This window comes from Drosophila bipectinata, chromosome 3R (genome assembly GCF_030179905.1).
Source record: "Drosophila bipectinata strain 14024-0381.07 chromosome 3R, DbipHiC1v2, whole genome shotgun sequence".
In the NCBI taxonomy this organism is placed as follows: Eukaryota; Metazoa; Arthropoda; class Insecta; order Diptera; family Drosophilidae; genus Drosophila; species Drosophila bipectinata.
In genome coordinates, this window is record NC_091739.1 from 18797839 (window position 1) to 18811747 (window position 13909).

The 13909-nt window shown below is 41.8% G+C and overlaps 1 protein-coding gene across 1 annotated transcript; it reads right to left on the reverse strand.

Annotated features, from left to right (window-relative positions):
* Window positions 1–10538: 10538 nt before the first annotated feature.
* Window positions 10539–11668, reverse strand: LOC108130403 (uncharacterized). Its single transcript, XM_017248807.3, has 2 exons — window positions 11449–11668; window positions 10539–11388 (listed from the first exon to the last, which is right to left on the reverse strand). The coding sequence occupies exons 1-2, from the start codon at window positions 11576–11578 to the stop codon at window positions 10685–10687; spliced, it is 834 nt and encodes a 277-aa protein (XP_017104296.2). The 5' UTR covers window positions 11579–11668; the 3' UTR covers window positions 10539–10684.
* Between the last annotated feature and the right edge of the window lie 2241 nt (window positions 11669–13909).

Here is a 13909-nt window from a genome sequence, read left to right on the forward strand (position 1 = left end):
TTTCGTGATGGGATCCCTTGAAAATGGGGTTTTCTCCTATAGGGTCCACACAGATGGCTATATCTTCTCCAATTCTCATACGATTCTCAAGCGAAGTACCTTAAACGATTTCTGAACCGATTCTCCACCATTCTGCATCAAAATCCTGAGACGAAATATTTTTTAGATTTTTTGTCTATTTTTCACGATGGATCCTACGAAAATGGGGTTTTCCCCTTTAGGGTCCACACAGGTGGCAATATCTTTCCCAATTCTGATCCGATTCTCAAGCGAAGTACCTTAAACGATTTCTGAACCGATTCTCCACCATTCTGCATCAAAATCCTGAGACGAAATATTTTTTAGATTTTTTGTCCATTTTTTGTGATGGGATCCCTTGAAAATGGGGTTTTCTTCTATATGGCCCACAGTGATGTCTATATCTTCCCCAATTCTCATCCGATTCTTAAGCGGAGTACCTTAAACGATTTCTAGACCGATTCTCCACCATTCTGAATCAAAATCCTGAGACGAAATATTTTTTTGATTTTTTGTCCATTTTTTGTGATGGGATCCCTTGAAAATGGGGTTTTCTTCTATATGGCCCACAGTGATGTCTATATCTTCCCCAATTCTCATCCGATTCTTAAGCGGAGTACCTTAAACGATTTCTAGACCGATTCTCCACCATTCTGAATCAAAATCCTGAGACGAAATATTTTTTTGATTTTTTGTCCATTTTTCGTGATGGGATCCCTTGAAAATGGGATTTTCCCCTATATGGCCCACAGCGATGTCTATATCTTCCCCAATTCTCATACGATTCTCAAGCGAAGTACCTTAAACGATTTCTGAACCGATTCTCCACCATCCTGAATCAAAATCCTGAGACGAAATATTTTTTAGATTTTTTGTCCATTTTTCATGATGGATCGGATCAGAATTGAAAATGGGGTTTTCCCCTATAGGGTCCACACAGGTGGCAATATCTTCCCCAATTCTGATCCGATTCTCAAGCGGAGTAACTTAAACAATTTCTGAACCGATTCTCCACCATTCTGAATCAAAATCCTGAGACGAAATATTTTTTAGATTTTTTGTCCATTTTTCATGATGGATCCTATGAAAATGGGGTTTTCCCCTATAGGGTCCTTACAGGTGGCAATATCTTCTCCAATTCTCATTCGATTCTCAAGCGAAGTACCTTAAACGATTTCTGAACCGATTCTCCACCATTCCGCATCAAAACTCTTTGAAAATCTATGTATATGGAAATATAAACTCTTCTCTTCGATTTTTTGTGACAAATATTTTATCCCAAAAATCCCTTTACGGGTTTCTGGTTGCTTATATGGCCGCAAGTCTCAAGTGATTGCACATCTCGTAATCTGTCTGAATTGGAAGTTGATTTGTCATGCACGTAGCGTTTGTCACATCAACACCAACTCCCCTCAAATATATATGTACGAATAGAAAACATATAGGAAAAGTAGAAACAGGAGAAGTGATGTATGCATTGCCAATTGTCACTTTTGTTGACTGACATTGACGTGAAATGTTTTTCATAAACTACGCTCCGGAATTTGTGGGCAGCTGCCGGAGGCCATCTCTCTGACAGGATGTGGTCTGGCATTGAGGATTGACCCTCGCGCCACCCCAACACTACGAAAATGTTCGCTTTCTTCGACTTAATGAAAAAGTTTTTATTGCCGCGTCAGAGACACATACGCGCATAAGAAATGTTCAAGGGAAAACTATGAGGCAGTGCCCCGGGACATGGGCTGGGTCGAATAATAAATGAAGCGCCCGAGGGCGTGGCCAGGGGCTGAGAGATATGGAATGCCCTGTCAGGAGATTGATGGCACTCCTCAAAAGAGGCATCAGCATCCCGAGGCACTCGTGTCTAATTAAAAACACAAGGGCCTCAAATGAAGCGCACCCAAAGAGCCACATTACTCATACGTTATAAACACATTAAAGACGTCGACGCGACGTCGCGCGGCGGCATAAAATCTAAACCATAATTACACATGCGACTGGTAACTCAGTGCAGCCGAACATATGTTCCGGGAATGGGTCCCCCGGGAAAGTTGTCCGTGCCGGGCTGCCGTTCCTGTTCGCGTCCGGGTCTTGGTCCTTCCTGCTCTGCTCCTGCTCCTGTTCCTCTTTGTGTTTCCGTGCCAGGGTTGGCGAGTTTTGGGTTCGGCGCCCATAAACGTAAGTGAATTAACCATTCAACTAACATTACGGCCATTAAATCATTTTCGTGTGCTCTGCGTGCGTATGACTGGGGCAGCCACCCCAGGAAGCGCGTTTTCAGCCCGGCACATGGGGAGTGTCCTTTTGCGCTTGTTCCCCAACATTGCTGCATACTTATTGGGGCGAAACTGCACAGGAAAAAAAGTATAGTGGCCACTTATTATAATTAAGGTACCTTACGTTTAATTTATCATTGCTCCAAGGCTTGCTTACACCCTAAGACTATGATTCTAAAATTATTTTCCCTTGAAATACTTAATTTTTCACAGTGCACACGCACAAAAAGAACATGTAAACTAATTTGATGTGCCTGCCTCACCTTTTCACACGAAACGCACTGTGCGTGTGCTTTGCAATTGAAATTGAACTACAAAGTGTCCTGATGGGCGGTTGAGACCCAGAAATGTGAGGGCATGTCGAAAAAGTGTTTACAGCAATGCAATAAATTGCGCCCCGCACGCAACCCAATGAATGAAATCTCAAGGAGTGCCCGCCCAACTGCATTGGCATCGGGCTCTATGCGCCCCGAAGTGGTGGTTCCGGAATGGCGGTTAGTTGGGCAGGACTCCACGCCACGGAGGGCATTAACAAGGCGTCAAAAGGTGCGATTAAGTCGAGCAAGGCAGCACACAAAAGGCGTCGAGCTCAGCGGGAAAATCAATTTATGACTCACGCATATACCTTTGAGCATGAGCGAGGAGCGGAGGTGTGAACAACTTAGGCCAACAATACCCTGATTTGATTTTACGAGCCGAACAATGGATCTAAATAGCTTGATATGCAATCAATAGGTCCTGGTTCGTGTTTCTGTTTGCGGGCATTGTGTGAGTCTGAGTTTCCCGCCCTCAGAGTTCAATTGCAGTTCAATTGGCGCAACTTGAGATAGTGTGAGGGGATGTATGATTTCTATTAAACTTTATGTTATTTTTGAAATGGAGAACGAATAGTATTTTTATTTATAACTATAAACCAAACAGACCTTAAAGTTACAATTGCCACATTCGGCCACATTACGTCGCTTATCTGCCAAAAGGAAACAGAAACAGGCCATCAACCTCCAGCAAATATACTGCCTTCTTTCTATTTGCGTATCGCGGGAAGAAGAAGCCCTATCTTTATGCGACAGGAAAGGTGAAATAAATATCTTAACGAGCAGCGAGCGGCGTTGAAGTGCGTCGGCAAAATGAGCCGTAAAAGCAATCAATTTGCCATGTGTTTTGAAATGAAAATGCAAATGTATGCAAAATCAAATAATGCTACGGACGAAGGATGGGCGGAGGCACAAATTGCAGGAGCAGACGGCGCGGAATTTTCACAGATTTATTTGCCAACGTCTGGGCCTGGCTGAGAATCTGTTTGTTTTTTATACACGTACATACAAATATTTTTTTTTTGGTTTTGCACAAACAATTATGTATACTCCAGTACGGAATCGAAAGCTAGGCTGGCTCCTTTGATGACATACTTTTTTCATTCCTTGATAAATACGATATGTAATTGCAAATATTTATTTGCGCTCACGTATGTTAAAGCAAACACAGGGCCTACACACGCCCAGCTACGGAAAATAAATAAAAAGCATTTTCCTCTCACGCCCATAAGGATATTCTGGCCTCGAACGTGACGCTGTCAGCACTTGTAATTTTTAATGGCAACTCTTGGAATTTATGGTGCCCAGGTCTTGGCTCAAAACCCGTCCAACATACTACTATAAGGTCGCCAGGAGGAGGAATGCTGTGTGCAGCATTTAAATGCCAGCTGGGAAAACTCTCTCCCTGAAAAGGGCAATTTAAAGAGCAAAAATATTGGCCACGGTCGCTGACGACGAGGTCACTCCGCCCACATTCGGGTCAAGCATCGCCCACAGAATATGCAAAAATAGGAAAAGCTCGGAAAAAACATATCGCCTCCCCCAGTCATGTTCTCGTACTCGAATTGGCAGAAATTAGTTCGAGGGGTGCATAAATTTATGGAAATATAAGGACGAGGGTGTGTTCTCGAATTTGTTATTTAAGTGGCATATGCACACATAAATGTTGAATTTTTAATTGATTCCAGCTGATTCTACCTCCAGCGGAGAGAGCTTTTTCAATTGGCACATACAATGTCCCAGGGGGGTGCCAGAGTAATTTTCAAATGCTCCATAAGTTGAACAAAAAAGTTCCAGGAGGAGAGGAAACAGAATTTTATGTTGTTTATGTGGCAGGAAATTTATACATTGGTTCCCCACTACTTATTAAAATTAAAGCTTTAAGCTTCAAACACTTAGAGCTCTTCAGTGGTTAAGGAATGCAGTATGGTCGTAACTATTTGGATGAGTTCTCTGAAGTATTCCGCCCGAAACATGGAGGAGCTAATTAATGTTCTTAAGTGCCTCATAAGCTGAAATGTTATTACAGAGTCTGCTCTTAATTAAATGTTCATGATTTTAGGGGAGTCATGATCTTGTACTTACAGTTAACGAGTGCAACTCGCTCCCGCTAAGAGTATATCAACATAACAGTGCGTATACGTAATATGTGATAGTATGTAAAATGTAGGCGTATCATATTTTCAACATTGAACAGATTAATTAGCTTAATCTTTGCAGAAATGAGATTTATATTTTCCCAACCATGTAAAAGATAAATGATGTTTACCCCGTTGAACTCGAAATGACCATTGAAATGATGGATTATAACCGGTCATAACTGGCCAACAAATCGCTAACAAAAATAACTGAGCACCACAATTTACGTACTTCTGGGGGGAAAACAAATGTGAACGGAGGTCAGGAGTCAAACTTGCGCATTCTGCCCCCACACAAAGCACACATCCAGTTGCTGGATGGAAAAGCAACAGGAACTTTTGGGGAAACTTGCAAGTTGTTTGCCCACTGGCTGCCATGGCTGTTTGTCTTACCCGACCGGGCCAAGGAGAGTGGGGGCTTAGGGCCGAAAGTGGCGCCATTTCACCTGGCTCAGTTGCTTAATTGTGGCCAGGATTTTGGAAGTAGCAGTATCCTTGGGTCGCTTTTAGTCACCGGCTTTGCAGTCTAGCCGCTGACATTTTAGTTGCCGTTCATATGTTAATATGCGGGGCAAAGGCTGAAAGGTAGGATTGTGCCATTGTTTGGCTCTAATTAAAAGCCGCACACACACGGGCTTTTGGCTCACAATTTAACACTGTCACGCATGGCTTCGTGCCGACTTCTGGCCAAAAGGTAAAGCCAAAGGCCGGGCCTAATCACTGAGATGGGTCGCCTGGAATGTACGCACGCCCGCCCAAGAGTCACAATTAGTCTAATGAAAGCGGCATCAGACTGCGTAATTTTGTGGCTAATTTTCATTTGGGCTCACAGACAGCCCTTCATCTGTTTGTTTGTTTTATGCCTGTGTTCGGCTTTTGCCAATTAAAACAAATTATAATCCAATTTATCCGGAAAAAAGAAAAAAGAGTAAGCAGCTCAGACAGCCAGCCCTACGCATTTCAGACAATGCCAGAATAAAATTGTTGCGACTTTTCTTTTTTTGAAGTCCCTTGGGATGAGGATTCATTTGCTTAAAATGCGTTGTGTCGAAAAGCGTTCGGCCTTCAATGGGATGTCACAGACAGACTGTCTGGATTTTCATTTTTTATCATTGGAGACTTTGCCCCTGTCTGTTTGCATTTCAGCTATCGCCGGCTAAAACAATTTTCTCTTTTTCATAGTACTCGTCAGGAGCAGGCGGCGTTGTTGAAAGCATTTTGATGGATTAAAAGTTAAATGGCCTCGCCAAGTGCCCCACGGGAAATTTACCATTTTCAGTCACCGACTATTCAATCTATGATCCCTTCACCAATAAATATATAAATTAACCTGGAAATGATCGGCCATTGCACTGCATCAAAGTGCAAAGCTTATACAAAGCCGCTGCTGAAATTAATGCAATCGTACATTTTCATTTCAGAAGTGAGAACTTTTCATAAGCTACTGAAATAAAATCAAGCTAATGGATAAGTTATGCACTATAGTGTTTGAAAATTATATTAAAATATTATTTATATAAAATGCATTTTGTATACAAAAAAATAAATACATATTTCAAAAATTACTTGTATGTTAAAAGCAGATATAGGATAAAGCTTGCCTCTCTTTAAAGTCCCTATCGTACTAGTTCTTTTAAAAATGGATGCATAACATCATTTTAGTTAATCTAGTTGCTTCCAGTTATAGTTATTCTAGTTATGGACCAAGCACCTATCCTTTCTTGTTTTTAATAAGCGAATGATAATAATTTTCACACTTATCAGTTTTGAGTCTAAGCTTTAGAGTCTAAACCTAAAACCCTTTGATTTCAACCTTGGAATTTCCAAAATTCAGATAATGAGCATTGACTCTTGGTAAATTTCAGTTACGTCACTTGTCGGTAGGTTACGACAGTCCTCAAACTATTTATAATTTTATGAAGAGTTTTTATTTAATGCCCGAATTCCGCTTCGGCTGCAAAGTTTCAGCGTTGACAGCTCGGCAGCGGCAAAAAGTCGCTGGCTGGAGACTTCAGAGCTAGACTCTAGAGTGGTAAACTTTTGCGGTGATAAGCGTCGGGCAACTCGTCTTTTTGGCCATCCGTCGGGTCTGGTGGGTGGACCTTGGGTGGTGGGTGCAACCACTGCCGGTCCTGTGGCATCAGAGCTGCAGCAAGAACGTCGAGTGTATGCAACAGTTTTGAGCTTCCGCATTATGCCCAACTTGTTACTCGAGGAAGGCAAGTTTGATGCTGCTGTATGGGGTATTGTGCTGGTTTTGCATCTGTTTTGGCCTCTCGTATCATTTCTCGTCTGAATAGACACGTTATCTGAACACAATATGGCTTTAAGTGAACCAGACGAGGGCACGTCTGAATGTTGCTCCCCGTTTGAAACTCGGCGTGAATCCAATCTCAAGCTCAAGGCAACTCAACTCGTTAGCAGAGCAGAAGCACACAATGTCTTGTGATTCTTTTGTGATATTTTTTGTCTCTGGCTTTGACGTGCCATTGTGTCAAAATATCTGGGATCCCAAGTAGACGTTAGTGTCATATATGCAACACAAATGCACACACAGACACCTTTGGCCGCTTGAGCTTTGTCGGCAATTATCAGCTGCCACGTTCAGAACTAACATACTCGAATGCAAATTAATCAACGGAAATAAATCTAAATTAGAGCTCTTGACACCTGCACAACGCACCAGGCACCAGGCCATGCAGTTCAATTGAAAATTTCATTTCAACAAGTTGAAATAAGTTGGTCCTTGTGGTCGCAACAATGCAGTATTTTATGGCCCAAGAGCCGTTTATTTACCTGTATGGTAAATGCAACTGGGAACGAACATAAATTTGATTTGTTCGACAAGCCTAAAAGCAGTCATACACTTACCGAAATAAATGGGTGATATTAAGGGTGAGGCTTATGTAAATGTATTGCTTGTTAAGTATATCCTTTCAGTGCAAGAGGAAAAGTTACTGCTTGCCAATTCAGGAGCAAAGTTCAAGTTTTGCATTGGACTTTATTTCATTGGAGGACGCTAGGATCGACATAAATAATTCATGCTTGATAAATTAAACAATATACTAAGCAGCCATTTGTTATGCATAAAGTATGCGCCATGTGCGCCAGACTGTGACACACCCACACTGAGACACACACCCATACAGAGAGACAAAGCGGCGGAGGCTGTCGTTGCAACAAGCGACAATTGCAACGCCTGTGAAGCCCGAAAAGCGGAAACGGAAACGTGCATAGTGCATGCTATTTGCACAAATGCGGCCAGAAGAGGGGAAATTGTCTGGCCTTCCACTACCAGACTCTCATCCATTGTGTCTGCGATGGAGTGGTTGTTGTGGAGGGCATTTATTTATGGCCATTCGGAAGATGTTTCTTTCTAAGTGAACGTGTCCTCTTCAATTCATACTTTTCATCTAAGAAATAGAGAGCTTCTAATAATATATATTTTCAAAGTAAAATATAGCTCGAAATGCAATCTAGTTATATGTCAATTATGTGACACATTTAATTGAAATTCTAACAAAACTTGAAATGTATTATTCAATGTCTTTTTCTAGACAATATTTAACAGGAAGTTGGGAAACTTAGAAGTTAGAACTAAGCTCTCTTTTTTAGTCTTTATTATTAGAATAAGTCCTAATTCGGCCTTAATTCTTACAGGTTCCTACTGCACTAAGTGTAATTTTAATTTAGCACTACAATAAAAGCGGAGTCAACCCTCGAGAGTGACAGCATTCACATGCTGGGACCAAACCCCAGCTAACGAGATTTCCAACTAACCTTGACAATTACTCATAATCACTGCTGGTTGCACTAACCCCTGCCCCGGGGGACAGCTGCTGCTTGCCGCAGTGCAAACACAACAGTAATTATGTAATGAATAAAAGCCACATTTACCGTTGCAGTCAGAAAGGTAGTGTGGTAATGGAGTGGGGCTGGTGGAAAGGACCCTAAATGACGCTTGTCGTATATACCGCTCTTTTCAAATGGGATCCTAGGCGTCAGAGGCTATAATTGAAATGGAAATTACTGCAGTCGGTAGGCAGGCACTTTGAAAACTGTAGGGCCATGATCCCACTAGCTATAATACATTTGTATGGTGTACACAAGTACATATATCCTTCTAGTGTTACCAATTTGTGATTTAAGGTTTAATTTAGGGTTACATTTAAATTTATTCTCTACAAAACTTTCTTTAAAATTTAAAAAAAAAACCTCTTTTACAAAATTTTTTAGTTATTTGGCTACTTTCTGTCTTTAAGAAGATCCAAAGCCAAACCAACAACACTGATAACTACGTCGGCGAATGTAATTACGTATACGTCATGTGTTACATGGCAGCATAATTTAAGTTGAAATGTCTGCCAAAGCCCGGCCATATTTTGGCGAAGGCGAAAGGGAACAAAGTAGCACTCGTGACGAGCCATTTACTTGCGCTTTGTTGTTCATTGGGCGGAAGATTTTAATGATCCATCCAGAGACGTCGGGAGGAGTCAGAGTTGCAGGGCCCGCTGGCGTTTTCTGCCATTTCCTGCAGTCGATGCTGATTTAAATTAATTACTGCTAAATATTTGCACTGGCGCCGCCCAAATTGGCTCGACTGGCCACGGGAAACTAAAGTCAAAAGGCGAAAGTTGGTTGGTTGGCTGGCTGGCTGGCATGGTTGTCGGTTGGCTGGATGATGTTGGGATGGCGGGTAATCGATACACGTAACTCGAAGCTAGAGCGTCATAACAGACGCCTGGGAACAGGACAAAGACAAACAAAATTAATTTAATTTGCTCACACACGCTGCAGTGCCAATAGCGACTTTTGTGAGGCGTGTCTGTGTGCGAGTAGCTGGGATTACGTTGCAGGGAATTTAATGCAATTTAAAACGCATCAATTTTCCGTGATGCTGCAGCGGACATTTTCATGTCCTCGCAAAGGCAGAGAAAGGATTTTCCTCGCAGGCACACACGTGCTGCCGACAAATGCCATTAAAGCTGCAATAATAAAGCCGAATCACAGGGAGCAGATGCATCCTTCCGGTGCGACTGCATCTCCACGTACTTGTCGCATTAACTTCTGACGCTTGGCTCAACGCCTCCCCAGCAATAAGGATTTCCCAAGACTGCTGTGCTCTCGCTTAATTAATGGTAAATATTGCCTAGAGCCTCCAACACCAACACGCACTTGCCGCGAGCTGGAAATGTCCCTGAATTATACCGTGAAATCGCTGGTCCCGACTGTCACCGAAAGCCGGATAATAACTCAATTTGACTAACTCGATATCCACGAATATTGATCGAATAATGCACTTCTTTGGGGCTTTAAAATTAAGTTGCAGCGCTGCAAAGTTTTCGCCTTAAAGCTTCTTCAAGCCAAAGTATTCGCAGTGCCCTCAGGAATGTATTGTTTCAGCTGGGCAGTTAGGTCCGGGACTTTGGACTTTGCCGTTGTTGCATGCAACAACTTTGACTTGTCCGGAGACTTCATAAAATATTTCCGTGTTTGTGCCAAGTTGCTGAACAGCTTGCAAGAAAATCGCTGAGAAGCCAGAAATTACTCCGGCACTGTTTTCCTTTTTCATTTAGAAAATATTTACAAACCTTTGCCTCTATGTTCCATGATTCTTTATTGTGCAAAAATAATTTTTATTTATAGGATAACAGTAAATTTTCTATATCATTATAAACTCACTCCCAGCCTTGCCATTTAATAAACTAACAATTATTGGATTTTCAAGATTTTGAAACAATTAAAACTTGTAGGGAAACTATTCTGATTCTAATCATTACAAAGTGCAAAACTTTGTGTGGTAATAATTCTTTACTAAACTCAGAAATTTATTGCGACTTGACTTTGTTATTCAGGATTTGAATTTTGCTTTGGCATTGAATGGAAGGAGCTGGTGAGCAAAAATATAACTAAACATCAGTGAATTATCTAAAATCAATTAGGTTATTAGGCACTTGCACCAAAAAAAGATCATAGTTCCGGCGAATATTATCTGAAACAACTTGAGGGCCTCAAATCGGATGCCCAAATAATGGGTCTGAAGGCGCTCAGGGATACTTAAGAGATCTCGATGATTGGAAGTGGCCAAACCAAGATGACCCACATCGGCGGGTTCGTTTAGTCGAAACCAGCTGGGAATCTTCGAATCACAGAGGTACATTCCAGTGGGGCGCGGAACTGCTTCAGGCTGAGCCACGACCTGGCCATCAACGGACCGGGCACGCGGTCCTTCGCCCAGAAAGGGTATCATATCCTTGTGCAAAATGAGGAGATGGGAGCATCGTGGACACTTCGGATACCGGCTGTTGTGCAGGTTGGGCCACAAACAGATCCAGCAAAAGAGATGGCCACAAATAGTTATGACTCCGCCGCGTACGTACTGCGCGCAAAGATTACAAATATATGGCGCCAAGTGGGGGTTAGTCGGCCGACGATGCGCTTGCGGATGGGTCTCCATGTGGCGTCCACGCGATCTATCCACAGCCATCATGGCATCTCCGGCCCCCATGTTTAAAGTTACAATACCTTTGCGAAAATTTAATACTTTCTTCGTTTTGGTATCGACTGTCACCATAAAAACTTCTTTTTGGTTGGGATTTGTGTTTGGGTCTGTTTCTGGTTCTAAGATTAGGATTGGTTCACCTATTTCAGAGATACAATTATTTCTTATATGAATAATATAGCTTTTCTGTAAAAAATTACCAGCACATTTAAAACGATTCCAATCCTCTGCGGTTTGAGTCCCTGCAGTTGCTCTAGTATTATTTCCAACTACTTTCTCAGCATTCGCATCCTCTTGGTTGGGAATATTGGGGAGAGCTGCAGCTTCCATTTCGCTTTGAATTTTTTTATTGAGAGGTAAAAGTTAATGCTTAAACCTCAGTCAAGTATATGAGAATGCCTAAATAGACAGGCAATCCATATAGTCTGGGGATTTGCTAAAAAGCAACGCCAACTATTTCGATATATTTTACACAAGAAAGGATAAAAAATCATCTATTTCCAAATACTATCTGTTTCTGCATAAAAATCCTTAATGCATCTTAAAGCAAATACTTGTATCTCTGTGATTGACACTTGGCGGTTAAGTGATTGATGATGCAATTGCATAATGCAGCAACCCCGATTTCTGTTCTTTAGTGGCAGGGATTAAACTTTAGCCCAGCACTTGGCATAATGCCAGTGCCAATTAGACGAAAGTGCCCCGTTTGTCCCTTCATCCGACTGTCTAAAGCTCGTAAATTTCGACCTACACACGGCGGGCACTTGACAGTCCCCAAATGAAAGAGAGAGAAAAATTCAAAATTTTTGGAGGAAACGCTGGCATTTGCCAGATGTCAGACATATGGCGGCATAATTTATGCGTACATTGAACCGAAGGGCTCTACTGCTGCCGTGGCGATGAGTGCAAAGTTTGCGGTTCGCTGCTGTTGCATTTAAATTCTGACAAATACCGGGATTGTCCTGGCCGGGCAGCACGTCTACAGCATTGTTTAATTCCGAATCCGCGCCATCGACCGCTGCCACCGATGCATGCTTCTTAATTGACCCACATTTGTGATCGGTGTACATAATTAAAAGAAAATAAAGGGCGTGCGAAACAAAATAAACCAGCACGCACACCGTCCTCTCTGTCATAGCAATAATAATAAAAATAAAAAATAACATGGTAATGGAAAAACATACATACTTGTGCATTATAACATGGCCAACGTTGGCTATTAAAATACCCTTTATAATTTATTTAGTTAAAACTATGCCTCTGGTATAAAGGTTTAATTTTTAACTCAAAAATGCATTGTACAATTCGTAATAATTTTATCACAAAATTTATTTTGAAGTAAGTCAGTGTTAAAATGTGGCACTTCTTCTTTTTAAAACACCTTGTCACTTTTTATTTGGCAAGTGAAATGACAACAATGGCCAAATAATGCATATTAATTGCGACTTTTTCACGTTTTACCAAGTGGCAGCATTTATCAGGCATTAATAATTACGTGTTAATACGTGAAATATGATTAAATTTTTATCAGTTTACATGAATCACTTTCGCACGTTTGCGCCGCACTGGTCTGCAGAGCCCAGTGGATCCAGATGCGTGCAGACAAGGTCCTTTTATTGGCTTCATTTGGCCAGCGGACCGCAGCGAAACTGACAATCGCACAATCGGAATTACAATCGTTCGGGGGGTCTGTGTGTGATGTGCGATGCCTGTGGTTCTGCATCATTCGGCATCTATAGTGTTATATTCCACACAAGCCAACAATGCCAAGCCTTTGCTTTGGATATTTGCATGGGGCGACTCGGTTCTGGGTGGCGTTCGTAATACACTGCGTATACGCAATAAAAAATGTGAAGGCAGAATGGAGAAAGGAAAACGAATGGCCTGAACCGCATGGACTGGCCATTAAATGCAACAATAAATTCGGAAGTTGAGTCGCGGACGAGTCCGTTGGAATGCCCGAAATTTAATTAGTTGGCATTTAACATTAAACATTTCGAGTGTCCTCGCCACTTTCTGGCGCCGCGGCTGTCATTGTGCTTGACTCTTGTTTTGCTTTTTATGTTATTTTTCAGTTAATTAAACGCACGCTAACATTTCGCCATTCTAAATTGTGCACAATTAAATTTGGAATTACTTTCGACTAAGCATTCGGCAGCAAAGAGTCGCGGCGCGGCAATAACTTAACTGGAAATTTTATTGTGAGCCCCCGCCTGGCCAACTGTCACTTTTGATGGCCAACCATTGGAGCGTAATTAGGCTTACACCCGTTCCTCTCTCTCTGTTCCTGCCAAACATTCCAAGTTGCTAACGCAACTTCCCCTCGAAAAGTTAACGCAAAAAGTTAACTTTAACTTTTCCTCTCGGCAAGCCTTTAAGTTGTTGTTTAACTTCGTTTGTCTGTCACTGAAAATTGCACTGTCTGCCCGTTTTATTATGCAAAATGCAATAGTACACACGCCCATGTGAAGAGGTTGCTTGTCTTCGTTATGAGTTTCACGGCAGCTCAGAGCTGCCCGGATGGGAATGGATCTTTTGGGCAGAGATGATGGCCAAATACTCCCACATCGGCTTCAATGGTGGTCCATAATACTCTAAGAAAAAGTTCTTTCCACTTAAAGCTTACGGAAATGTACATATACATTGTTTTTATTTTAATAT

What these genes read in the sequence shown, in the direction of transcription:
- LOC108130403 (XM_017248807.3), bottom strand. Translation starts at nt 11,578, where the DNA reads ATGGAAGCTGCAGCTCTCCCCAATATTCCCAACCAAGAGGATGCGAAT. An exon ending in GAATCGTTTTAAATGTGCTG is followed by an intron (nt 11,389 to 11,448) that starts GTAATTTTTTAC and finishes TCTCTGAAATAG; the next exon opens with GTGAACCAATCCTAATCTTA.